The sequence below is a fragment of the Myotis myotis genome, unplaced genomic scaffold (genome assembly GCF_014108235.1).
Source record: "Myotis myotis isolate mMyoMyo1 unplaced genomic scaffold, mMyoMyo1.p scaffold_m19_p_2, whole genome shotgun sequence".
In the NCBI taxonomy this organism is placed as follows: domain Eukaryota; kingdom Metazoa; phylum Chordata; class Mammalia; order Chiroptera; family Vespertilionidae; genus Myotis; species Myotis myotis.
In genome coordinates, this window is record NW_023416324.1 from 193,122,476 (window position 1) to 193,150,080 (window position 27,605).

At 37.6% G+C, this 27,605-nt stretch overlaps 1 protein-coding gene across 6 annotated transcripts in view; it reads left to right on the plus strand.

Moving 5' to 3' along the window:
- IFT80 (intraflagellar transport 80) overlaps window positions 1-27,605 on the plus strand; it is a 113,339-nt gene that overhangs the window by 10,225 nt on the left and 75,509 nt on the right. For 3 of the 6 annotated variants that reach the window (XM_036351328.1, XM_036351333.1, XM_036351332.1), the window contains exons 2-5: window positions 3,128-3,211; window positions 6,223-6,444; window positions 15,583-15,693; window positions 17,500-17,568. In XM_036351328.1, the coding sequence (XP_036207221.1) occupies window positions 3,175-3,211; window positions 6,223-6,444; window positions 15,583-15,693; window positions 17,500-17,568 (439 nt within the window). In that variant the 5' untranslated portion in view covers window positions 3,128-3,174. Of the gene's footprint in view, window positions 1-3,127; window positions 3,212-5,102; window positions 5,213-6,197; window positions 6,445-15,582; window positions 15,694-17,499; window positions 17,569-27,605 lie in introns of those variants that run through there. The other 3 variants (XM_036351331.1, XM_036351334.1, XM_036351330.1) reach the window with 3 other exon arrangements.

Sequence of the window (27,605 nt, forward strand, 5' to 3'; positions counted from 1 at the left end):
GCTGGCTGCTGTATTTAGAATTTTAAGGGAGTAAGTGTCGGAGCAGAAAGATCAGTTCTGGGGTTACTGCAGTAATCAAGGCAGGGATGACGGTGACTGGACTATGCTGGACGTGCTGAGAAGTAGCCAGATTTGGAGTATACAGTATTTTGGTTGTTGACTGTCAGGGTTTGCTGAGTACATTTTTGCCTCTTAAGCGCCATGAAATTTGACCCACACTAGACCAAAGACAAATTATAAATGATTTTTGGTAGCAAAAGCATAGTGGCTCTCACGTGCTCCCTTTGCAAAGTTGTGAAATTGATCAAGTTACCTATACTTGAGAAACTTTCTTTTTATTACCTCCCCCCCAACCCCTCTTCACTCTACTACCTACTCCCCCCCCCCCCCCCCCCCCCAGTACCACTGACTAGTCAGATCCTTGATAACCAATGCCTGGCAAATAAAAACCTCCTCAGTGCAGCCCTCAGGCAGCTCTGCACTTCCCTGAATTAGTTAAGTGCTAATACTATTTCTTTATTTATTTATTAGCTTCACACCAGAACGCCATATCCTTCATGCAAATGATCTCAGCTAAATAGGATGTTTGGGGCCCTGGCTGGGTGGCTGGGTTAGTTGGAGCTTCATCCTGTGCACAAAAAGGTTGAGGGTTAGATTCCAGGTCAAGGCACTTACCTTGCTTTTGGGTTCCGAGCCATCAGGGCAAATATGAGAAGCAACCAATCTCTGTTTCTTTTCTTTTCTTTTCTTTTCTTTTCTTTTCTTTTCTTTTCTTTTCTTTTCTTTTCTTTTCTTTTCTTTTCTTTTCTTTTCTTTTCTTTTCTTTTCTTTTCTTTTCTTTCTCTTCTTCCCTTCCCTTCCTTCCCTTCCCTTCCCTTCCCTTCCCTTCCCTTCCCTTCCCTTCCCTTCCCTTCCCTTCCCTCCCTCCCCTCCCTCCCCTCCCCTCCCCTCCCCTCCCCTCCCCTCCCCTCCCCTCCCTCCCCTCCCTTTCCCTTCCCTTCCCTTCCCTTTCTTCTCTCTCTCTCTCTCTCTCTCTCTCTCTCTCTCTCTCTCTCTCTCTCTCTCTCCCCCTCCACCCCTCTTCCTTCCTCTGTTTAAAAAACCCCACAAAACATATTCTTGGTGAAGATTAAAAACAAATACATAAAAAGAAATAGGATGTATGGGGAAGATCTTTCTGAGCAAGGGAGAATCTTCCTGATGTTAGAATGGCACCTTCCTCTTTCTGTAATTCCTTGGCATCTTGTTTCTGAATTGTTGCAGATTTCTTTCTTATGAAAAAAATTGCTGCTTTTACTATTTAGATGAGATTATTATTGCTTTTGGTGAGACATTATTCCTAATTCTGGATTTCATGTTTGAGGTACTTTGATCTAGGCTACATCATGTCTTTGTCAAAGATCTTTCAAGTTTCTGGTTGTAATTGTATATTCAGATTTTATATATTTTTTCTTGTCATTTGTGTTATCATTTTCAGAAGCAACAATTATCTGCTTTTATTCTTTTAAAATCCTTATAAGCAGGGTGAATTTGACTTATTATGAAAAAGCAGAATTTCATAAGTATGTGTATTCTTCCCCCCTCTCTAATTGGAAGGGGTCTGATGGGAGGGGGGAAGGAGTTTTGAAAACAGTGTTGAAACTCTAAGGACCAAAAGTGAGCCTATGAAGTATGTGGGTAAGAGATTGTGTTCTTTTTCTGACTGCTGTACATAGTTTCATACTTTTGACGTTGAACAGAAATCTTGCTGAGTGAACTGGAAGAGACAGAGAGGCTTCTTACCCTAGTTGCATATTGGCTGACCATAAAACTTCAGATTTTTTTCTGTGGTTTTAACAACTTTTTCCTCCCAGTCTAACAAATTTATGAGTAGAATAAGTGAAAAAGATGCTTTGAAATACAGCTATGTTTAGCACCTTGCTGATCTAAAAACCTTCCTGGTTAGGGGGAATGATAAGTTATTTAAGGGAGAACTACTGAATTCTTACCTATATTCAGCATATCCTTTGATATAGTTAGCAGTAATTTTCTACTTGGTGAAGAGGATTTTGTTCCTTTAATTACACTTTGATTTAATTTATTTATTTTCTTTTTAGGTTAGTGATATTACTCAGAAAGAATCCTATAACTATAAAATGAACTCAGGCAATTTAGCATTTTCTTGATTTGTATCTTTTGATGACCTGGTTATTTGGGGGAGTATTACTCTTCTTTTTCTAGATTTTTATTTGTCAATTACATTGTGATTTTCATGTAACTTTTATAAGGATTTTATTACCGCTGTTTACATAACTCACTTATTTTTCAAATTGTCACTATGGCAACCATAAATGTTGGAGTAATACATCTACCTCCAATAGAATGTAAACCTCAGATTGGACCACTAGGTTGGTGATATCATAATATTTCCACGTTATTAAAGCCCTTAATATCTTAGCCCTCAATCAAATTTTGGGAATTTATTTTAATGTATTCAACATGACCAATGTTGATTTGCCATTGAGGGCTTCCCAGTTTACAGAATCATTTTAAAAAATATATTTTTATTGATTTCAGAGAAGAAGGGAGAGCGAGAGAGAGATAGAAACATCAATGATGAGAGAGAATCATCGCCCGCTGCCTTCCCCCCCCCCCCCCCCCCCCCCGCCTCCCGCCCCCCCCCCCCCCCCCGCCCCGCCCCTGGGGATTGAGCCTGCAACTGGAGCATATGCCCTTGACCGGAATCAATCCTGGGACCCTTCAGTCCAATGGCCAATGCTCTATCCACAAAGCCAAACCGACAAGGGCCTAGTTTACAGAATCTTCTGATTTGATCTCCAGATAGCTTTTGGAGATTATTTACCTGACCAGATTTAGTGCTCTGCACTTGTAGGACTGTTTCAGGCAGGGTGTAGAGGGCCTCTGGAGTCCAAGCCAAGGTCTCTAATCACCTGTTGGCAGGATTAGCACATTGACTAGTTTTCTTCCTCTTTCCCTGTCTTTATACCAGCAGGATTAAAGGTGTGTTTCAGTGTCTTTGGGGTCCTAAGATGTTTTGCTTGCTTTTATTTTGTGTGTGTGTGTGTGTGTACATATGTTTGTTTTTAATGCAGATTTTATATTTTCCCCCTAATTTTTATTTTTACAGTGAATGCATTCAAGTAGCATTTAAAAATTTTGCTGGAAAGTGGAAGCATGAGACTGAAGATATCACTTTTAAAAGAACCAAAGCATATCCTTTTAACACTTGCAGACCTTATTGTGATCATCTTACTAGAGTATTGTTAAGTTTTGTTCTATTTTGTATTCTACTTGGATAATGGGTGTTTTGTGTTTTTTTTTCATTCCTTTAATGGCAGTTTAACTAAATTGTTTTTGAAATATTTGAGGTCATGTGTTGCAGGTAATTCTCCAAAGCAAACTATTTGATCTAAATCTTACTTTCAAATTCTTATTGACATTTTTCTTACTTTACTTAAGTACTGTACTTAAGTACATAAAAAATAATTTTTGTTTAGTCTAGTAGGATCTTAAAGAGAAGCTTTTTTTAAACAAATAGTTTCTTTGCTAGTGTGATGTAAGTTTTTAAATGAATTTCGCTTTATTTCTTTATACTCTCTTCATGATAAAGTGGAGAACAAGCTGAAGAAATTTGAGCAGTTAGAGCTTTATTATTTCACTAGAGGCCTGGTGCATGAATTCCTACACGGGTGGGGTTCCTCGGCCTGGCCAGCGATAGGGGCTAATCAGTCTGTTTCACCCAGTCCCAATCTCAGCCACTCGGGGCCAGCCTGCTGGGGAGAGGGATTGCCAGAAGTTGGCCAGCCACGAGAGGTTGGCTGTGGGAGTGCACTGATCACCAGGGGGCAGCTCCTGCATTGAGCGTCTGCCCCCTGGTGGTCAGTGAGCATCATAGTGACCAGTCGTAATGGTCGCTTAGGCTTTTATACATATAGATGTAAGAAGATGGAAATTATAAATATTTTCTCCAACACATGACCTTATATTTTGTCAACAAGAATTTCTGATTATGTATCAGGAAGATATGATAGGCCCCTCCACCTTCATTTTTATATATACCAGTGCTTCTAAAAGTATTATCTGCAGACTTTATTACAGGTCTGTAAAGGGATAATTACAGAAATTGAAAGTAAGAGGTAAACAATTTTTGTAGCAATTTGACATTGGGAAACCATCCAAATATAAGATCATTTTTCTAGTAATTTATTTTTATTTTATCTAACAAAATGTTGATCTGCAACAAATTTGAAATCAAGAAAAATATGTTTTCATCATCAGAGATAGAAAAGCACTGAATTAGACATTTGATTAAATCTTTTGAATTTATATTATCTTGTCTGCTTGTTTTACCTTTTGAGTGAAGGTATAATTCCTTTTATTTGTACTTAAATCATTTTTACTATTTTTTCAAAGTGTGCCCTCAGGTGTTCATGCCATATATAATCATACCATCTGCAAGACTCATGCCATTTACAAGATTTCGACTATGTCCATTATCTGTTTTTGCCTTTCTTTTCAAGCTGAATAATAGTCTAATAGCAGACTTTTTAGACTTTCTTAATCTGACATTCTTCTCATTTTCTCTCATAATTTTAGTTGATCTATTAGTTTGAAGATATGTCATGCACATCTGATGTTTATTTACAGCAATTTACAAAGGATAAGCTTAATGTGTGTGTATGTGCTTTCTCCCTTTCTAAGTTTTACCTAACATTCTGCCTTTCTAAAGGTCTTTACCTAACATCATTTAGGCTATAGAAATTATATTGGAATAATTTTTTCAGTAATGGTCTAGTGATGATATCCTTTTGTTTAGATTATATTTTGAGTATTCCAGTGCCATTTTATTACCTATTTATCTTAGGACTTTGATAATCTTTCTATAATTTATTTTTGCCTTTTTGGTTATTTGCTTAATCTGTCATATTTTGAAATAGTATGAAAAAATCTTAGAACATCCCATAGTAATTATGGCACATTGTCTCTTTTTCCTTGAAGTTTATTGAATGTTCAGATAAGCCAATAAAAAGCACTGATGAGAAGAGAAGGAAGTAAAAGGATTATACAATAACAACAAGAGAACAAACAACTCACCTAGAAATGACCTGGTAATATAGAAATCCAGATGTAAACAAGAGAAAACATCCCTGGTAAACAACAAACTGAAATGCCTTCTCTAAATATATGCTTCTCCTAGGCCCTAGAACCTACGGTAAGCAGCCCATTCTGATGGAGAAGTGAGGGCTACTGAGCACCTCAAATTATAGAAATCCTCCTGATAAATCAGAGATAAAAAACGGGTTAAAGTAAGAATTTTAGGGTTCATGTCTCACCCAGCACTATTCTCTTTATAGGCACATTAAATTGTAATTGAACTATTCCCTGAATTTAATGTCAAAAAGTTTGGTAAGATTTTTGTTTCAGCTGTTAAGCTATATGTTTTTTCCTAAGTAGATTGTTATTATAATGTGTAATTTAAGCAGATATTTTACTGTTAGGTTTCAATCTTCTTTTAACACTTGATTTTTAAAAACTCATCAAAATAATACATGCTTATTCTAACTTAAATGATACAGACATATGTAAATAAAAAAGACATACTTCCCCCCTTATCCCCCAGTAATTGAGTGTATTATATCCTTTCATACCTTTTGAGCTGTTAGATGCTTTGTATATCTTTTAGTCTTGTTTATGGAATATTTTATAGCACAATTTAAAATTTTTCATTTTGTCAATTCTTTTTCTCTCTCTCTTTTTTAATATATATATTTTTAAATATATATTTTATTGATTTTTTTACAGAGAGGAAGGGAGAGGGACAGAGAATCAGAAACATTGATGAGAGAGAAACATTGATCAGCCGCCTCCTGCACACCCCCTACTGGGGATGTGCCGGAAACGAAGGTACATGCCCTTGACGGGAATTGAACCTGGGACCTTTCAGTCCACAGGCCGACCGACTCTCTATCCACTGAGCCAAACCAGTTAGGGCCTTTTTCTCTCCCTTGGCATTTGGATTTTTTATCTTGCTTTTCATTTTTACAACTGTTTTGGTTAGATGTTTATTTTTCTTTAAATAGAAAATATATGAAAGTCATAAAATGAAAACACATTTAGAAGTTTGAAATGTTTGATCCTATTTTATACTTATCTTATAATCTGCATCTGAAAATTAATTAAAATGTAAGACTTTTGTGTGTTGTCTCCTTAACATGGTGACACATCAAGAATTAGTAAGCTGTGTGGGCTGGACTAATGCAGAAGAACTGTATTCATGCAGTGATGATCACCAAATAGTGAGGTGGAACTTGCTAACCAGTGAAACAAGTCAAATAGTAAAGCTTCCTGATGATATTTATCCAATAGATCTTCACTGGTTTCCAAAAAGTTTAGGCACCAGGAAACAAACTCAAGCAGAAAGCTTTGTCCTCACAAGTTCTGATGGTAAGTTGTTAATGTTATATGCTCATCTTGGTATTTAGAAGACATAATAGGGTAATATGACTTATGCTTTGAGTTGTTTTACAAAACTGATGTTCTTGGATCCACATGCCTTCATCCACACATTTTATCCATTTTCTATGTAGTCATTTGGTTTATGTTTAAACTATAAAACTGTAGTGATGGAAGAAAGTGAATTCAACTGGTGTGTAGTGGGATTGAATCGGAAAGTTTAACTTTACTTTTTCTGTGCTCTCTTATTAGTTGTTAAGCTATTACCAATTTTGGTTTCCAATTTCTTCAAATTTAACTTTATGACATAACCATACTAAAAATATGGGCACATTTAGTAAGCTATCTTTATTTTCTAGTACATGTTAATTTTTACTTATAGAGTTGGAGATGTATTAAATTTGACCATAGCTTTATTATTGGTGAGTAAAAAGCGTGATTTTCTACTTTTTTAAGGGAATGTTTTAATTAGAAATAATTTGAATTGCCACGTGCAAGTCCCAGCTTAGAAGGCAAGTCCCTCCCAGCACAGTTATAGCCAACAGCTATAGTTGTAAGCTTGAACCTATGGTCTGAACATGTGGCCCCACATATCTGAGTAATATGGGCTTGATAGAGTTCAGGTGCATGTAACTGAGTAGCATCGAAACCCACGAGAATGTTGTAAACATCTTGACCACACCCTTACTTTGCCTCGTGGAATCTGGCTATAAAATAAAAACATGGCTTGTAGTCCGTGGCACTGTCTCTCCATCCAGGAGCAGCATCCCACCCAGACCCAGATTTTATTCTCTTGTCTGTCTTTTCTCCATCCTTCATGGCCCCCTCTCAGGGTCACTGAACCAGGCTGAGCTGGTGTGGCACATAAGACGCCCTGGGGCTGAGTATGCCATGGCCATGCCGGCTCACCACACGGGACCCCTCGGGTGATGTCCAACTCATGGCTTAGGCACACTTCCCGGGGGATTGGGCCTAGGTTGGTAGTCAGATATCCCTCTGGCAGCCCTGGGGACCTCAGGGGATGTCCACTTGCCAGCTTAGGCCTGCTCCCCAGGGGATCGGGCCTAAGCTGGCCGTCAGACATCCCTCTGACAGCCTGGGAGCTCTCAGGTGATATGGCGTAGGCCTGCTCGTCAGGGGGGCGGGCCTAAGCCATTAGTTGGACATCCTTATTGCTGCCATGGAGGCAGGAGAGGCTCCTGCCACCACCGCTGCGCTGGCCAGCCATGAGCCAGTTTCTGGTTGAGTGGTGCTCCCCCTGTGGAAGCGCACTGACCACCAGGAGGCAGCTCCTATGTTGAATATCTGCCCCCTGGGGGTAAGTGCGTGTCCATAATGACCAGTTGTTCCTGGTCATTCTGCTGTTAGGGTCAATTTGCATATTACCCTTTTATTATATAGGATGGTTGCCAAATGGTAATTTTTTAAAACTTCATAATTCTTTCCATATTGATCAGTTGGTATTCTACTGTAAGGAAGAGCCTCCCATATCCTGCCATTTATTTATTTGTTTGCTATGTCAGTTAGATTCATAGATTTTTATTTTATTTCTTGAGTAGCCTGTTACCATTATTTTTATTGATTAATTGACTGATTGATTGATTTTAGAGGTGGGAGGGAGAAAAAGGGAGAGAGAAACATCAATGTAAGAGAAATACATCAATTAGTTGCCTCCCATATGCACCCAACCAGGGATTGAACCAGCAACCTTCCCATGCACAGACGATGCTCCAACCCAATGAGCCACACCACACAGGGACTGTTACCATTATTTTTAAATGTTGATGTTAAAATTGTCTCATATTTGGCCAGCGGGAGCCCAGTTAAACCAGTTCAAATAACCTTTGTTTTTCTTTTTTTTTGTGGGGTGGGGGGGGAGATATGTGTCTTCATCAGTTTTCTGGTACTACTTTGCTGTCGCAAGATATTCTAGGCTCATCTTGTACTTTCCCAGTTTCAGCCCTCAAATCATCTGTTTCTCCTGTTCTTTATTTGGTGCTTAATGGTATTTCAAAACCAAGATAAGAGTGCTATATATGCTTGTTTCAAAGTGGTGTGTGTACTTCAAGGCCCTTTCAGAGGACTGAGCTAAAATTTAGGAATATAAATGTATATTAAAAAACACACATATCTACAGCTATTTCTTTCTCCCTTACTCTCTTTTTCCCTCTTTCCCTCCCTCCCTTCCTTTCATTTTTTTCTTTCCATACAAAAAACCATGAGTTAATTCTGATACCACCCGCTCCAATTCAACACCACGGGGTTAATTCTAACATCTTTTTCTCCATACTTGAAAATAGTGAGAAAGGCTGACTTTCATTATTCTTAATATATTTACTCATTTACTCAATTCTATAATACACAGTAGGTTGTTTCAGAGTTACTAACCCATACTACTGCAAAAAAATTTAATTAGAATTCAAGTGTTTACTGTTGTTATCTTTACACTGAGGCTATAGAGTCCAAGTCCTGTATTCAAAAATTACTTGCATTTCCCCCCTGCTTAAGTATTGTTATGTTACTCATTTATAGATAAGTATATTTATTTCCCTTTGTTTTCCATGTAAGCCCCTCTCCCATTCTTGTTGATTTGATTATCTTTAAATATGTTAAACGTTAACATGGATGGTTCCATGAAGTGAAAACTGTATTGAAAAAATATACTTACTCAGAGCATTGTTACTACCCTGACCCACCCAATCCCATACACCTTGTTTCTATTTACTCCTTCTAGGTAACCAATCTCTTTGGTTCTGGTTTATCCTTCCTGTGTTTCTCTTGGCAAAAATAAACAGATGCATGTATATTTCCTCATTTCACCTTTTTTATTTTTATACAATAGGTGGCATATCATATTTTCTTTGCATTTTCCTTTTTAAACTCAACAATATATGAGGATTGACTTGTCTGGTGACTATGAATACTAAATCTAATTAGTCTTGATGGTTTCTGTTGTCTGAGTGTTTTTCTGAATTATTAAGCTTACTTAATTATACTTAACTAAAAATAATTGCTTGGGTCTTTATTTCACATTGGCTTTAGATAAAACACTTTCTGATAGGGAAAAGAAGTTTAAAGTAAAACAAATGTAATTTAAAAGAGAAATTTACACAATTAAATAAGGAAAACTACATCATGACTAAAAAAAATAGAATGTATCGTTTTATTTTGGGGTTTGCTGTATAAAAAAAAAAACCCAAATAAGATAACATGCCACACACTAAATGTTGGAAGGAGAGAAAAACCAAAGCAGTGTAGTTGAGTGTTTTCTCCTAAGTGAAGGATGAGGACTATCTGGGATCTTGAGAAAGAGAGGGAAAGTGACGGTAGATCAAAGAAAAGAAGTGGAAGGGTAGACAGAAAGCAGCATCCAGAAATGAAAAAGAAATGTTCAAAAAAAGAAGAAAGTGGATGCCATCAGGAGGTGGTCAAGGAGTTTCCTGCCAGATAAAGATCTGAGGTCATTTTATATATCGGTGCTGTATTCTTTGTTAGCCCAGTTCTTTAAAAAATTTAGCCTGTTATTCTGGTTAAAAGAAAACACCATATAACATGAGATCTACCCTCTTAACAAATTGTTAATTGTACTGTGCAGTATAGTTAATTGTAAGCACAATGTTGTAGAGCAGATCTCTAGGGCTTTTTCATTTTGTGTGATGTTAGTCATACTTAAACAGTTTTTTCTTCTTTAAGGTTTAATTCATTGTTCAAGAGATTTTCTTTTCTAGTTGCCACCATCTTTCTCCTCTTAATTTTTCTCCCTCAACCCTGGCAGAAAAGATTACAGTTTTTGAGTTTGTTCATCACTCTTCCAGGGTTTCCTTTGTCCAACCCCCTCTCTGTTCTGTGGTGGTGGTAGTGGTAAAACGTTCAAAACACATCCCTGGGTTTGAGGGGCAGCGCCTGCACGTAAAGCAGACTTTTGCCAAGTTTTTTGTCTTACCAATAATTCTCTCTTCAATATTTTAATCTCTTTTTGAACATTTTGTGTAGTAGTATCCCACTTTTTAGAGGAGATATTTCTTTAACAATGTGTTAAAAGATTTACATTTGAAAAATAATTGAATTATTTAAAATGCATTGGGGAGCTGCTATGTGAGGGAATTCTGGTATAAAACATTTTGTAAAGGCAATAAACACTCCTTAAATTATATTTAGTAAAAGTTGATATTTTCATATTTTCTATTCAATATCCTCAAATAATCACTATATTATCTTATTAGTTAATATGTTCATTTAAAAATCCCACTTTAAAAAGAATTTGTGTGTTCATTTCTTTTTATCAGAAGTTAGCAGTTACTGATCTCTTTGTGGCTTTTGCAGACATCTGCCAAAACATTTCTGCTATTAAGCAGTCTGCAAAAGTGCTCATGTGCCCTTTTTTTCTAGCACCCTATTCCAAGCCTTCTCATGTTTCCGTGGACATTTCTTAAGGCATTTCTAACTTTAAAAAATGTGTTCCTTATAACTAATCTACCACTTCTGTTCTTTTTCTTTTTTATAATATTTTCCTCTTTTTAGCTTATCTTTAATAACAAGTGATTAATTTTATACCCAGGATTTAAGTATTCATTTTTATCCAAAGTTTTCATTGTTTGTTTACTAAAACAATAAATGAGTCATATTGATTATATTCTCTTCCCAACCTCACCCCTAGTAAATAATTGGAAATAAATTAATTGATCTCTAGTTTGCTCTTGCACTTTTACAAAGTTATAGAACACCTGGAGAGAAAAAAGAACTGAAAATGTTAAATGAATAATTATCAGTTTTTAAATTTGATTTTATATCTATGTATAAATATTTTAATTTATGTATGTAATTTTATATTTATGCTTTACTCTGGGTGTGTTATTCAAGCAATTTGTAATAATCAGCCAATGTACAAAGGCCAATGATTTATTAATTGCTAAATCTATGCCAAGAGCTGACCTTAGTTGTCCCAGTGTATGGCTTCTGTGAGGTCATAGGAAGCAAGAATAATTTTATCACTTGTTAGAAAATCAGTATTTGTTATTTTATGACAAGAAATGTCATTGACCAAGATACATACAATTTATAAAATGTGGACTAGGTTGAAAGATAATTTCTGGATTTTTCATTTCTAGTTCAAGTTATTTGGTTAGTCTCTTTGGTGTTGCATTTATTCATTGTATCCAATAATTGTTTAGTATGTGGGTGTTTTGTGCTAGGCAGTATGCTAACATTTTGTGAAACAGGCCTGGATAAAGAAAATAATGGCCACAGGATTAGCTTTCCACTTATTAGATGTCATCTTCGTAGTTCCCTCTCTTGAGATTTCCCCTCCTTGTATTTTCTCTGTAATTTTAAGTTAGTCTGATAAAGAGAATAATAGCACAGTTGGATTCAAAGTAATTGTTACATTGAAAAATGACCCAGAGGTAATTATAAAATTAAAAGGAAGATATGGGGAAAAGTAGATAGTGCTACTGGTGCTAGTGGGTGGGTGGATAAAGGAAAACGGTAGATTATTGTTGAAGTGCTAGAACGTCATGAATGAGAAAGATAAGAATGTCAAATGGTCCATTTTATTTATTTGTTTGTTTATTTATTTATTTATTTTATTTACTTACATACTTATTTTTATGTATTGGTATGGTTATAGAATTGGTTAAATTTAACAAATGCTGATTATGTAAAAGCATATTGCAAATACAAATATGATTAAGACATGGCCCCTGCCATGAAACGAATCACAGCCCAGTGAAAATGCTGCAACAGAGCGACAAGTAATGTACATTGTGTGTAAAAAAGAGGGGAAGACTTTGCTGGTGGGAATGAGTAGGTGGTCAGTGAAAGAACCACAGGGCGGTAAGTGTTAAATGTTTTAAAGCCGTTTGTTTTAGAGTTCTCCAGAGAAATGTTGTAAAGCCATCTTAAGCATCTGACTTAAATATATTTTTAATAAATTGTTAGTATTAGGCCAGATCTTGAAAGCCTTAAGTTAAAAGTGAATTGAAACAAAATAAATCCTCTGAGGCAAATTTGGTTAGGCAGCCACATTATTCTTTTACTGCAAAATAAATAAATAAATAAATGAATAAATAAATAATACACACACACATATACACATATATATATATATACACACACACAAATATTTATATTGATTTGAAGAAAGCTAATTTCACTATACTTAATTAATGTATTGCAATCTGTGTATCACTAGATTTCATTATCATTCAAACCTCACTGATCTATTCTCGGATTCCTGTAGTTCTTACTCTTGGCACAGTTAATTTGTCCCCTTGACATTGCTTATATACTTTGTCAATGTACTGTAAAGTTGTAGTTTTTTAGCTTTTTTCCTATATATAGGATGGGGCAAAAGTAGGTTTACAGTTGTGAGTATGTGAAACAGAGTTTATTCTTGTATTATTATTTATTAACTAGAGGCCCGGTGCATGAAATTCATGCGGGGAGGGGGGAGGGTCCCTCAGCCCAGCCTGCACCCTATCCAATCCGGGACCCCTCGGGGGATGTCCGACTGCTTCTCAGAATCCAGGACTGCTGGCTCCTAACCGCTCACCTGCCTGCCTGCCTGATCGCCCCTAACCTCTCTGCCTGCCTGCCTGATCGCCCCTAACCACCTCTGCCTGCCTGCCTGATCACCCTAACTGCTCCCCTACTGGCCTGGTCACCCCTAAACTGCTCCCCTGCTGGCCTGATTGCCCCTAACTGCTTCTGCCTTGCCTCACACCCGGAATCTAGGATTTCCTCCTCCGGCTGGTCGCAGGTACAGGGAACCTGGCTTCCCTCCCTCTGGCCGGCTGCAGGCACCCAGGACCTGGGCTGGCTTTGCCTGGTCCGCCTACAGCTACAGGGGACCGTGGGCGGGTGGCTTTGCCTGGTCCGCAGCCGCAGGCGCCAGGACCACAGGGCGAGCAGCTTGTCACTCTCCTGGGCCACAGCTGCAGGTGCTGGCTCCCGGGACCATGGTGCTGGCAGCTTGTCCCACTCCTGGCCCACAGGTGCAGCCGCAGACCTGGTGCCTGGGACTGCGGGGCGTGCAGCTTGTCCCTTTCCCGGCTGCAGCCCCAGCCGCTGGTGCCCAGAACCACGGGGACCATCAGGCGTGCGGATTGTCCCTCTCCTGGGCTACAGGCGCAGGCACAGCCGCTGGCGCCTGGGACTGCGGGGCGGGTGGCTTGTCTCTCTCCCAGGCCCCAGCCTGGCTGGTCCACATTCCTCTCTCGTGAGCTCATTTGTGCCTGGCTGGCCCTCACTCCTCTCTCGTGAGCTCATTTGTGCCTGGCTGGTCCCCATTCCTCTCTCCCCAGTGTTGAGTGCCTGAGCTGTCTCGGCGTGACGGCATGAGGTTGTGACAACCATTTGCATATTAGCTCTTTATTATATAGAACTAGAGGCCCGATGCATGAATTTGTGCATGGGTGGTGTCCCTTGGCTTGGCCATCAATAGGGCCAATCAGGGTCATTCTGCTCAGTCCAGATTGGGGCCTATGGGGTCTGGCCAGCCTGGGAGGGATCCAGGGCGTGTCCAACCTGTCTTGCCCAGTCCCAATCAGTGATCGGCCAGACCCCAGCAGCAAGCTAAACCTACCAGTTGGAGCATCTGACCCCTGGTGGTTAGTGTGGGTCATAGCGACTGGTCAAGCAGTCGACTGAATGGTTGACCGATAGGTCAGACACTTAGCATAGTAGGCTTTTGTATTATTTATTAATTATTGTATTATTTTCCATATGAACAACTGTAAACCTACTTTTTCCTACCCTGTATGTGTGAACTTTTTGAGGTCCGCAACCAAGTAGACTGCTTTTTGTTTGGTCTACCTGGTACCTGGCACAGTGTAAAATCATATAAGGCAAGTATTTTAAAATTTGGGATTAGCAATTGTTAAATTAATTCAATAAGGAGGCAATTAGACTGAGGTGACTGATATCATTGGCCCATGTACACAAACCAAAATCTAAGCCTGTAAATACCTCAAGTGTACATAATTGAAACCTAAGAACCACCAATCACAAACAGCCAACTAGGCTTTAAACTGTTCTATATAATAAAGAGTTAATATGCTAATTAGACCGAACAGCTGAATGACCTTCCACACGACATTCCAGACAACCTTCCGGACGAAGCCAAGGCTGCGAGGGCCAGCCAAGGCTGCAAGGGGCTGCAAGGGCCGGCCAAGGCTGCGAGGGCCTGCCGAGGCTGCAAGGGGCTGCAAGGGCTGGCCAAGGCTGCGAGGGCCTGCCAAGGCTGCAAGGGGCTGCAAGGGCCGGCCAAGGCTGCGAGGGCCAGCTGAGGCAGCCGGGGCTGCAAGGGCCAAGCCCCTTGTACAAATTTCGTGCATTGGGCCTCTAGTAGTTAGTAATTTCCTTACTTTGCTTCTGCCTTTTCTCTATAAAAGCCTCTCTCTGAGTGCTGTCAGTGGAGTGCTGACCACTTCTGGTTTGGCGCTGTCTGATTGGAATAGATTTTTGCTCAAGTAAACTCTTAACGTTTTAAAATATGCTTCAGTTTATCTTTTAAAGCCATTTCACTCTCTTGGTTCCTCTCCTCTACACCTTTTTCATCTTTTCTATAACCTGTGGGGGAAAAAAAGCAAGACTGCAAAACTGCTTAAATAGAAGGCTTTCTCTCTTTCTTTAAAAAAAATATATTTTATTGATTTTCTACAGAGAGGAAGGGAGAGGGATAGAGAGTCAGAAACATCGATGAGAGAGAAACATCGATCAACTGCCTCCTGCACACCCTCTACTGGGGATGTTCCCGCAACCAAGGTACATGCCCCTGACCAGAATCAAACCTGGGATCCTTGAGTCTGCAGGCCGACGCTCTATCCACTGAGCCAAACCGGTCAGGGCAATAGAAGGCTTTCTTGACATTTCTTTTGGTCCCCTTTGGCCATATCCCAGTAGAGTCTTATCATCCCTCTGAATTACTTTAGCGTCATATTTGTAATTTTGTTTGTTGCTGTCTTCCAATAGATTTGTGTTTCTCGAGAGTAAGAATAATTATATTATTTGCCCTTTTGTCTTCAGTGCCTAGCACTGTGCTCACAGTCTAGTAGTAGATAGTCAACAGATGTTTGTTGATTAAATAAATTATTTTAATGAAATAGATTTTTCAAGTATAATTTCTTTTAGGGAAATTTCATCTGATTTCTAAGTTAGGAAGAGTGGAAAAAAGTGTAGAAGCTCACTGTGGAGCAGTACTGGCAGGAAGATGGAATTATGAAGGAACAGCATTAGTTACAGGTAAGTTGTCTGCAAAAATGGCATTTTAAGTGAATTTTTTAAAGAAAAATTTCCAAAGGAACAATATTTTCTTAGCAATAGCCTTTTATTATCTAATAGTAAATAATTAGCACAGTATTAATCTAGATTGCTATATAATGTTATAACTCAGGATGTCATATTAATTACTAGTTTTCTAATATGACGGAGAATATTCTGTCAAAAATGCTGTTGGAATGTTCAAGTAGAGAGTAAATAAAAGTTGTAATTCTTTAAAATTTTTAAATTCAAAGTATTCTCATTTAACTGACCTTTATCCTCTCCCATCTCTCTCCCATCTCCTGTCCTATTGCAAGGATTCTTCTCTTCACCTATTAGTTATCTATTATTTCATAACAAATTACTCCAAAGTTAGTGACTTAAGATGATAACCACGTATTATCCGGGAATAGTTTAACTGGGCGATTCTGTCCTGGACTCAAGAATTTGGATGGGGCTGCAATCATATGAAAGCTTGATTGGGGCTGAAGGATCGGCTTCTAAGATGGTTTACTCACTTGGCTGTTGGCAAGAGGTCTTAGTTCCTCTCTGACTGATGGCAGAGGCCTTAGTTCCTCACCACCTGGGCCTCTCCTTAGGGCTGCTTGGTGTTCTATCAACATAACAGCTGACTTCTCCCCAAGTGAGTGATCCATGAGAAAACAAGATAGAAGTTACAATATGTAAGATGTCCCCAAAAATGTATACACACACTTTGAATAATTATAAAGGCATTGTTATTAAAATACATTTTATTTTCAAAATTGAGCTATCAGTTGTTAAAGTGTGTATTCATTTTTGAGGACACTCTGTATTTTATGACTCTCCTCAGAAGTTATACTCCATCATTTCCACCACATTCTGTTAGGAGCATGTCACTAACTATAGCCCACACTGAAGGAGAGAGAAATTAAGTTCCACCTCTTAAAAGGAGGAATAACAAAGAATTTGTGTATATGTTTTAAAATCACCACACATATCCCCTGGGCCTTCTGTAGGACTTCTCTCAGTGAGTTGTCCTTTTTCTTGCTGGTTTTTCAACTTCTCCTTTTCCAGTGGTTTCTTTTTCAGCACATAAGAATGTTAAGATGTCATCCATCTTGAAAATTGAGAAAAAAGAAGTAAAAATCCTTCTGTTAACCAATAACTCTCTCTAGCTATAACTTCCTCTTTCTTTTTCACTCTTGCAGGCAAACTGTTAAAAAATAGAGCCTACTGCTTCATCCATTCAGTCCCCAACTCACTGGAATTGGGCTGCAGCTCTTCTTAATACACTGAAAGCACTTTTCTTAGAATTCTAGAATTGAGATTTCAGTGAAGATGACAGCATTATTTGAATAATATACTAATAATTCTTCTAATATTAAAGGAAAAATAAAAAGTTTTGTAATGGAAGTTTGTCTACTTTGATAAAGTTGTTTCAAAATAACTTCAATTAAATAATACAGTTATGAAGCACTGTCATTTAATTAGAGTAAATTTTGTCCAAATTTTATATGTAAATTTAATGTTTTAATTTATTTCTTTTAAAAAATATATTTTTGTTGATATCAGAAGAAGGGAGAAGGGAGAGAGAGATAGAAACATCAATGATGAGAGAGACTCAATTGATTGACTGCCTCCTGCATGCCCCCTTCTGGGGATCGAGCCTGCAACCTGAGCAAGTGCCCTGACTAGGAATCGAACCGTGATCTCCTGGTTTATAGTCGATGCTCAACCACTGAGCCATGCTGGCTGGGCTAAATTTATTTCTTATAGCTAAAAATATCAATTATTTTCTCTTTATAGTTGGAGAAGATGGACAAGTAAAAATCTGGTCAAAGACTGGAATGCTAAGATCAACTTTAGCTCAACAAGGTATGTATTATAATCAATAAAAATGTCAACATTTTCCTTTAGCAGTAGTCTAATATCACTTCTAAGATTGATTTTGGTCAGGTTCAAAACCTGAAATCGCTCATTTCTATTTCCACTTTTTCCTCTTACTTTCCATGTTGCCTGATGGACCATGGTACCTATATTATTCAAGCCAACAAATATACAAAATACTCAAGGGCTTTTTCTTTGTTAGTGAATCTAGACCAGCCGTGGACAAACTATGGCCCGCGGGCTGGATCCAGCCCGTTCGGCTGTTCTATCCGGCCCGCGGAGCCAAAAGAGCTGAGGGTTCTCTTGCTCTCCCCTCCGCTCCTTCACCAGCAGCAGTGTTAACATGGCAACGTTGGGAAACACGGCCGCAGCTCCTTCTTCTGAGTCCAGTTTAAGAACCCATTGTGGCCCTCGAGTCAAAAAGTTTGCCCACCCCTGATCTAGACAATACAGTTATAGGCTAACTAGAGGCCCAGTGCACGAATTCGTGCTCCAGTGGGGTCCCTTGGCCCGGTCTGCAGGATCGGGCTGAAGCTGGCTCTCGGACATCTTCTGAAGGACCGCAGGAGGGCTCCAGGGTGTGTCTGGCTGGCCTCGTTCAGTCCTGATTGGCCAAACCCCAGCAGCAAGCTAACCTATCTGTCAGAGCAGAGCGTCTGTTTGGTGGTCAGTGCACATCATAGCAACTGGTCAACTGTCTGCCCTCTGGTGGTCAGTGCATATCTTAGCCAGTGGTTGAGGAGTCTTAGCATGGCATTAACATATTATGCTTTGAATGGTTGAACAGCCAACTGGTTGACTGGACACTTCGCATATTAGGCTTTTATTATATAGGATGATTCTTTTTAAATAATTCTGAAGCATTATGAACATGTTCTATCTGAATAGGACTTGGTATCTAGTTAAGTAAATAATAGGGAACATTGAATATCTCCTGACTTAAAAAGTCTTAATAATTTCATAATATTAGCACTCTTTCTAAATTATGTTGTACATTTGATTTCCATACTAATGGAGGGGAGTAGACACCCTGATAATCCAAAATTTGGAAAGTGACAGCTACTTAGAGCAGAAGCTCAGTTTTCCATGTTAATTGGGAGGAAGTACCCATAAAGTGGTCATTCCTGTTGGGATTTAGATTACATAAGGTTTTTTTTTCTGTGTAGCAGATTTATTTTCCTAATTACATTTACCTAAGAGCAATAAAGCAATCTTGATGTTGACCTGAGAATTTATCTGCTGATCTTCAGAAACAGGTTGCCAAAAAGCTGCTTGCAGACTATTCTTCAGATTATATGATAAAGTCAATATTGTGAAGCATCTCCAAAAATTGACTTCCAAAAATTTCCAGATTTCATTTCTAAGTTGCTTATTCTTAGGATAATGTTAAAATAGTTTACATTTCTAAACCAAATGTTAGTAAAGGAACCAGAAATACTAGTTAGTAATTATTTCCTGAGGTTAAATCTTTGCAACAGTTAATCTCCAAGTAGAGTATTTATCCATGAGTAGAAAATTTAGAGTCTATAGAAGCTTTCATGGATGGATTTCAGTTAGAAAAAATAGTTTATTGTTACGTTAGTAATAAAATGTACCTTTAGAAAATACATTTTATTTTAATCTTCTAGTGGGCCTGAGGATTTCCTTTTGGCTTTATAACTTGTTAGTGCTGATTATTCGCCATTTTCACTCTATGATGTCTGTCTTATGAGCAACTGACAGGAATCTTCTAGAGGTCGCTGCACCCTTGGGGCTGGGGCTGCAGTTCTCTTTAGCTGTTGCTGCCACTGAGACATACCCTTTTTTCCTTTCTTTTCTCTTTTACTAAATTTGTTGTCTACAGAAGACACAGATCTTCAGAGGAATTCTGAAAGCTTATATCACTACCAACTGTATCTGAATTCTTGCTTAAGATCGTTCCTTCTGTTTTCTTAAATTCTTCCCAGACGTCTCCTTCCCTTTTACTACCCTTAGATCCACCATTTTGAACTTTCCAAAGTCTAAAGTTGAAACTTAGAATAAGTTGTTCAGTATAAACATTGTTAATCATTGTGGGCAGGTAACAATACTATAGTTTACCTGTGTAATGGGTCTGGAAAACAAATTGCTACTTATTTTGCTCTTATTGAGAAAATGCATTTAAAGTTTTCAAATTTGCAAGGGCAGTTCGAAGCACAATATGTTCATAAATTAAAGACTTTATAAATCAGAGGTCACAAACAGGTGGCCTTTGGGCTGAATCTTGCCCACAAGTATGGTACAGACCCAATATTTAAAATCAGGATATTTCACATACAAATTTGGTTTTCTGGTGTCTTGAAAAATTGGAAGATCTCTCAACATTAGGCCTGCTTTTCAGAATGAATACAATCAGCTGGAGTTCAGTAGTGACTGCTCCATTTTTATTTTTTTTTAATTTTAAATATATTTTTATTTATTTCAGAGAGGAAGGAAGAGGGAGAGAGAGCGATAGAAACATCAATGATAAGAGAGAATCATTGATTGGCTGCCTCCTGCACGCCCCCTACTGGGGATTGAGCCCATAACCTGGGGATGTGACCTTGACCAGAATCGAACCCGGGATCCTTCAGTCTGCAGGCTGACACTCTATCCACTGAGCAAAACTGGCTAGGGCAGTGGCTGCTCCATTTTTAGTTGCATTTCAAACTTCTCTTATTTTTCTTACGCTCTACTCATTTACGTTACATGGGAGAAAGTATAAATCTAAAGGTATTTGAGTTTGCAACCCCTGCTTTCAATAATAGTGATCATAAAATTTTGATTGTTAGTATGTACCTTGCAGGGAGCACTTAAATCTCTTTATTTTTTAAGTATTAATTTTAATAGTACATTCACATGCTTCAGAATTTAAAGCATATAAAAAGGTATAAAGTTACCTTTTAAATACTATTTCTGTTTCTCATATTACCTCTATTGTCCAGTCACCCAGCAAACATTCCAGAAGCAACTGGTGTAACTTTTTCTTATGTAGAAAATGTGTTTTTATGTATTCCTTCTTTCCCTCTCTTATAAGCAAGTGGTTGCATACTGTATCTACTACAATGTGCTCTTTGCTTGAACTATCTTGGGATAGTCCTATATAGTTCTGTATCAGTAAATACAAATATTCAAGTTTTTTCTAGAGTGGATGTACCATTTTATATTCCTGCTAGAAATATATGAAGGTTCCAATTTCTCCACATTCTCAATGCTTGTTATTGGTTGTTGTTTTTTTTTTTAAAAATCATAATCATTCTAGTAAGTGTAGAGTGGTATCTCATTGTAGTTTTGATAGGCATATCCCTGATGATATTGAGCATCTTTTTATGTGCAAATCGGCCATTTGTATATCTTTGGAGAAATACCTATTGAAATCGTTTGCACACTTTTTAATTGGGTCTTTTTATTGTTGAGTTGTAAGAGTTATTCATATATTCTAGTTACTAGAGTTATTGGATATATGATTTGCAACTATTTTTAAAATATATATTTTTATTGATTTCAGAAAGGAAGGGAGAGGGAGATAGAAACATCAATTATGAGAGAGAATCATTGATTGGTTGCCTCCTGCATGCTTCTACTGGGGATCGATTTATGTGCCCTGACAGAATCGAACTTTGACCTCCTGGTTCATAGGTCTATGCTCAACCACTGAGCCACACTGGCTGGGCTGAAACTATATTTTTATTCATTCCATTAGTTTCCTTTTCACTTTCTTGATATCTTTTAAAACACAGAAGTTTTGATGAAGTTCAGTTTATCCATTTTTTTCTTTAATAGCTTCTGCTTTTGGTGTCATATCTAAGAAACCATTGCCTAATACAAAGTCATGAAGATTTACGTCTATTTTTTTCTTCTAAGAGTTTTATAGTTTTAATGCTTGCAATTAGGTCTATGATACATTTTGAATTAGTGTTTTTATATGGTGTTTATTTTGGAGAGGGATGAGTTGTTCTTTTTTTCCTTCCTCCCAACTGCATGGGTAAATAGGATTCTCTTAAAAGCTAAAATACAGATTATGTCATATAATACAGGTAATTTTATGATATGTTCATATCACATAATGATATTTTCCATCAACATTTCAAGTAGATATAATTTTCTTAACATCAAATGTCTATGAAAGGGCTGATCATTTTTATACTATTTGAATCCTATGTATTCTTTTTAACCTCAAGGTTTATATTAATTAAAAGATTAATGTACAAAATTAAATTAGACAGATTTTTTTATTTTAGTAAACCTACTAGTATTTCAATTGAGTAATCAGAAATCTTTTTCTAGATTAAGGATTACAAATTTACTGTAGAACTATGCATCTAATTTTTGAGTTTTTGATCATTGGTGCCACCCACACTTTCCTAATAAGGCACAGGTGTTTCCTGTTTTATCTCTGGGAAAAATTATTAAAGAAGTTAAGTTATGATGACATTAACCTCAAAGGAAAAATTCCTGGTTATTTATAAGGTTTCTTTGATTTATTAGAAACTACAAGTTTTGAGGGTGATTATAAATCTGAACTACTGCAAGCTGGATGTTGAGGGCTCAAGTAAGAAGGTCAAGTTAGGGGAGGGTGGGAGACTCCTGCCTCCTTTGTAGAGAAAAAATGTAAATTTTGGCATAAAAATGAAATAAAATAAGCCTGAATTATTGTAAAACTTGGAATTCAGTAAACAATTTTGAAAGCATAATTGTGAGTTTTACTATATGAAAGCATAATTGTGAGTTTTACTATATGTTTATGTTAATTATACTTTTTTCTTGATGAATAACAATTAATTCCTGAATTCATTTCTTGATTATTGGAACCAGATATACAAGTGGAAAAAGTCACAGTCATTGCCTTCTCTTCTGATACAAAGATGGATTAATCCCAAATTTTTTGGGGGAAATTTGTACCTTTGAGGCATTGTTGTTGTTTTTTTAAATAAATCTTTATTGTTCAGATTATTACAGATGTTCCTCTTCCCCTCCCCCCCCCCATAGCTCCCCTCCACCTGGTTCCCACCCCACCCCATGCCCTTACCCCCGCCACTGTCCTCATCCATAGGTGTAAGATTTTTGTCCAATCTCTTCCCGAACCCCTCACACCCCCTTCCCCCCGAGAATTGTCAGTCCACTCCCTTTCTATGCCCCTGATTCTATTATATTCACCAGTTTATTCTGACTTACTTTTTAGATTCACTTGTTGATAGATATTTATTTGTTGTCACTTTGTTGTTCATAATTTTTATCTTTACCTTTTTCTTCTTCTTCCTCTTCTTAAAGAATATCCTTCAGCATTTCATATAATCCTGGTTTGGTGGTGGTGAACTCCTTTAGCTTTTTCTTGTCTGTGAAGCTCTTTATCTGACCTTCAATTCTACATGATAGCTTTGCTGGGTAGAGTAATTTTGGTTGTAGGTCCTTGCTATTTATCACTTTGAATATTTCTTGACACTCCCTTCTGGCCTACATGGTTTCTGTTGAGAAATCAGCTGACAGTTGTATGGGTACTCCCTTGTAGGTAACTAACTGTTTCTCTCTTGTTGCTTTTAAGTTTCTCTCTTTGTCTTTAGCCCTTGGCATTTTAATTATGATGTGTCTTGGTGTGGTCCTCTTTGGATTCCTCTTATTTGGGGTTCTTTTCACTTCCTGGACTTGCAAGTCTATTTTTTTCATAAAGTAGGGGAAGTTTTCTGTCATGATTTCTTCTAATAGGCTTTCAATATCTTGCTGTCTCTCTTCTGGTACCCCCATAATTCGGATGTTGGTACGTTTGAAATTGTCCCAGAGGCTCCTTACACTATCTTCATATTTTTTTATTCTTTTTTCTTTTTGCTTTTCAGGATGGGTGTTTTTTGCTTTCTCGTTTTTCAAATCTTTGACTTGATCCTTGGGATCCTTTAGTCTGCTGTTGGATCTCTGTATATTATTCTTAATTTCAGTCAGTGTATGCCTAATTTTTTTTCTTTTCCATTTCTTTGGCATTCTCATTAAGATTTTTGAAGGTCTCACTAAGTTCCTTGGAGGTTTGTAGCAGATTTTTGAGTAACCTTATAACTGTGGTTTTGAACTCTATGTCCAGTAGTTTGCTTTCCTCCATTTCTTTCATTTGTGACATGTTTCTTTGTCTCCGCATTTTGGCTGACTGCGAGGACCCGCTGTGTCTATAGTGGAAGAACTGCTGTGCTGGAGACACCCTTATGGGGTAGAACTTGCTTCAGTGGGGCTTTGGTGCTCACTGAGTCTGCCTCTTGAGTGTGTCCCTTATGGATGTGAGGAGTTGAAATCTGGTGTCTGACCACTGGGTACCCAGGCTCCTGGATCTCCATGTCAACCACTGAGTGAGTCCACCCAGCAGGAGCTACAGCGATATCAGCAGATTTCTCCTCTCTGTTTGGGGTTTGGAAGTTTTGGAGCTCTCTGACCCAGCTGCAGTTTGTTAGGTTAGGCTGCAAAAGGGCAGGCGGTTCCTTTGCCCTGCTGCGGACAGCTTGGGTGGGAATATAAATTGAGTGGGGCGGGGTCTCAGAGAATCACCAGGGCGGAGCAAACAGCAATGGCTTTCGTCAGCCATCTTCTCGACTCCTCGCATCTCCCGTCTCTGTGTCCTGAGTCCCCGAGTCCCATGCCCCCACAGTAACAATGATCCCTGCGAGCAGCTCTGTGAGAAAGCCACCCTCGCTTTCCGACCCGCTGCAAGACAGTCCAGTTTCTCCCCATAGGAATCTGGGACCCCAGAGTCTTGCCATAAACGAATTCACTGCATTCGGGAGCTTGTATCCCCTTCCGATTGAAAAAAACCGCGCACCCAGTTGCAGCCTGTCTTGCGCACGTCTCCACGTCTCCGTACCTCTGCTCTTGACGCCTCTGCACCTCCTACCCAGTCTCAGTGCACTTTTTTCTTTCCTTCTAGTTGTAGAACTTCCATTCGGCCAGCTTTCCCGTGGTTCTGGATGATAGCTGTTTTATCTTTTAGTTGTAGTTTTAATGTGGTTGTTGGGGGCAGCACATACAGGTTTATACCTTATGCTGCCATCCTGGTTCTCTCCCGTTGTTGGTTTTTATTAGAGAAAAATATTGTGTAGGCCAGGGATAATTATAATTAAGCCCTATCTTGTGTTATATTATATATTTTGATTATAGGTTAAAATTGGAATAGAGTACTGCAAACCTTTTTCACACTATATTTAAATGGAAGAATGGAATAATAAAACATGGACCATATCTATATGCATTTAGTGAAGGAAGTAAACTGGAACTAAAAATAACTATAATACAAGGCAGAATGTGCTCATGCTATAAGGTGCTCTGGAGGACAAGCAAGGCAAAGATTAAGACTTGTAGGGGAGGAAGTATCAGAAAAGCTTCCTGGTGAATATTGCAGCATCTTTTGACTGGGCTTTGAAGGATGAAGAAATGGGCTTAGAGGAGATAGAGGTTAAATGGGAGTGGCCAATAAGAAAGTTACTGAAATGTTCCATGCTAGTGTGGATTAAGGTTTGATTAAAGACAGTGGTGGTAGTAGTTGAAAAAAAAAAAAAAAAGAATAGTTCTCCATGGCTGAGAGGAATGGATATCCTATAAGGTAAAGAATTCAGAGGGGCCCAGTCCTCGTGGCTCAGTGGTTGGGCATCGACTTGTGAACCAGGAGCTCACAGTTTAGTTTTGGTCAGGGCACATGCCCCGGTTGTGAGCTTGATCCTCAGGAGGCAGCTGATCAATGATTCTCTCTCATCATTAATGTTTCTATCTCTCTCTTCCTTCCTCTCTGAAATCCATAAAAATATGTTTAAAAAAAGAATTCAGAGGGAATAATAATTGAGTGAGTATGTGTGGAGTTTCATACTTTAGTCAGTTACTAAAAGGTGACAGGTCTTGAAGGTACGGGGCAAGTTGAGGTCCTCAAGGGAGAGGTTGAAACTAAAGAAACAAATGCCTTTGTTTACACTTTTTCTTTGTACTGACCCAGTGACATACATAACCCAGAAGTTCATTTTTTAATGTAATAAATTGCATTTGATTACCTATTATTAGTACACATTCCTACAAATAAAATGAAGGGAAATAATTCTTGGTTTTTGAATTTTTAATGATGTTGTAACAAAAACGTTGAGTACCTACTACCATGAACAACACAATAAACAAGTGGTTGCTTATTGCATTACAAAGTAATTTTTGGTAGTAGTCACTAATAGTGCTAATATAGTACTGGACTCTGTTCTGTGCACTTTCCTGATATTCATTCAATATATATCTATATTGCATTCAAGGCAAAAATAGCAAATGCTTTATTACAATAGTGAAGCGTTTGTTTCAAAAGCATTCTTAAAAACATTCAAAAACAACATTTTTTAGGGGATACCTCTTAGTATGAATGTGAAAAACATGGTATATTTGACCATGTACTTCCTTAAAACAATTGAAATACATTTTTGTCTCCTCTTCTGTGGTTTAAAATGCCTTCAACAGGTTGAAAGAATTTAGATAATTTGTTTTACAGAGAGATAAGGGTCTGACATTTAACACAACCCCAGGTGCATGTGGTTTCTTAAAAAATGTCAAAAAGGTCACATGATCTTATTGTACAAAGTCAGAAAAACAAGATCTTTTTGAGTGTCTTAACTGAAATGGAACATAAATAAAAATTCCCAATATAAAAAGCAATAAATTACTTATAAAACTATTTTTGGGTTTTTTTGCTCGGTTTTTTGTTAATGATACAATTAAAAACATCTTATATAATTTGCTAAACTTTTTGTTTTAAAGTTATTCATTTTGAAAGGCTAAATTTGTTATTTCCATACTGACTGCAAAGTGAAGTGAAGCACTAGGAATAAGTATGTTTTTTAAATATGTTTTTTTTTTTAAAGCAATTGAAATATTATAGGTTTTAAATGCTAATAGGATGGATTTCATCATACTAGAAATCATTATTTTCTTTCTGAAGGAATTCATCCACTTTCAATAGTGATCTTTATTAGAACCCCCCTAATTTAGGAAGTTGTACAGCGATGTGTAGTACATCTTCTTTTGGAAAAGAAAACATTCATATATATACATTAGTTTCACACTTAATATTTTATTATAAATATAAAGGGTGGATATACTAAAGAATTCTCTTAGTTCTTGATGTTTTATCCATTTTGAATATTGTTGGTTAGGAAGATTGAACTAGTGAGATGTAGCTATTGATTTTATTTAAGGTTCTTTATCACCAATAGCTCCCTCTTTGTCTTTTGATTGAAGAAATGTGGTTAAAAATCACATGTTATAACAAAGGAATTACTTAATTTTTCTCCAGAAGCTTATTTTATTTTAAACCATAGTTATTATACCTGTTTCTTTAAAATTATTATTGTTTAACATACTGCTTTATAAACAGGAAATGAATAATCTTCATGTCTCAAAAGGAAAAATAATTATTCTAAAGATCTATAAGATTTATAAACAAGGAAATGGTGACACAGCTGACTTAATGGGGCCAAAAAATTAAATGTTAAAGAGGATAAAAGCGTCCCTAGCTCCTCATCCTATACCCCAACCGTGCCTTTTACCACAACTAAAGAACTAGAGTCACATCCTGTATAACTCAATGGGAGTTGTATTTACTGAATTATTTCCTTGGGGGTAGATGTTTGTCATTGTTTAGTGTACACTCCAGGAAAGTGTAATTTTACTGAGTGTATTCATGAAGATTTGATAATTTAGAATTAAAATATATAAATTTATTTTTAGCATAATAACTACAATTATACTAATGGAAATAAAGAAGGCACCTATAATTCCATTAACTTATCAAATACGCTTTCCTCCTCTGTTCCCTTCCAGTCCTCACCCAAAAACCACATTTGAGATATGTGAAATTTGGGTTTATATTTCTTGGGGGATTTATTAGAGTTGAACTCTGTTCATCTGGAGATTTGCTTTTTTTTTTTTTTAAAAATATATTTTATTGATTTTTTACAGAGAGGAAGGGAGAGAGATAGAGAGCTAGAAACATCGATGAGAGAGAAACATCGATCAGCTGCCTCCTGCACATC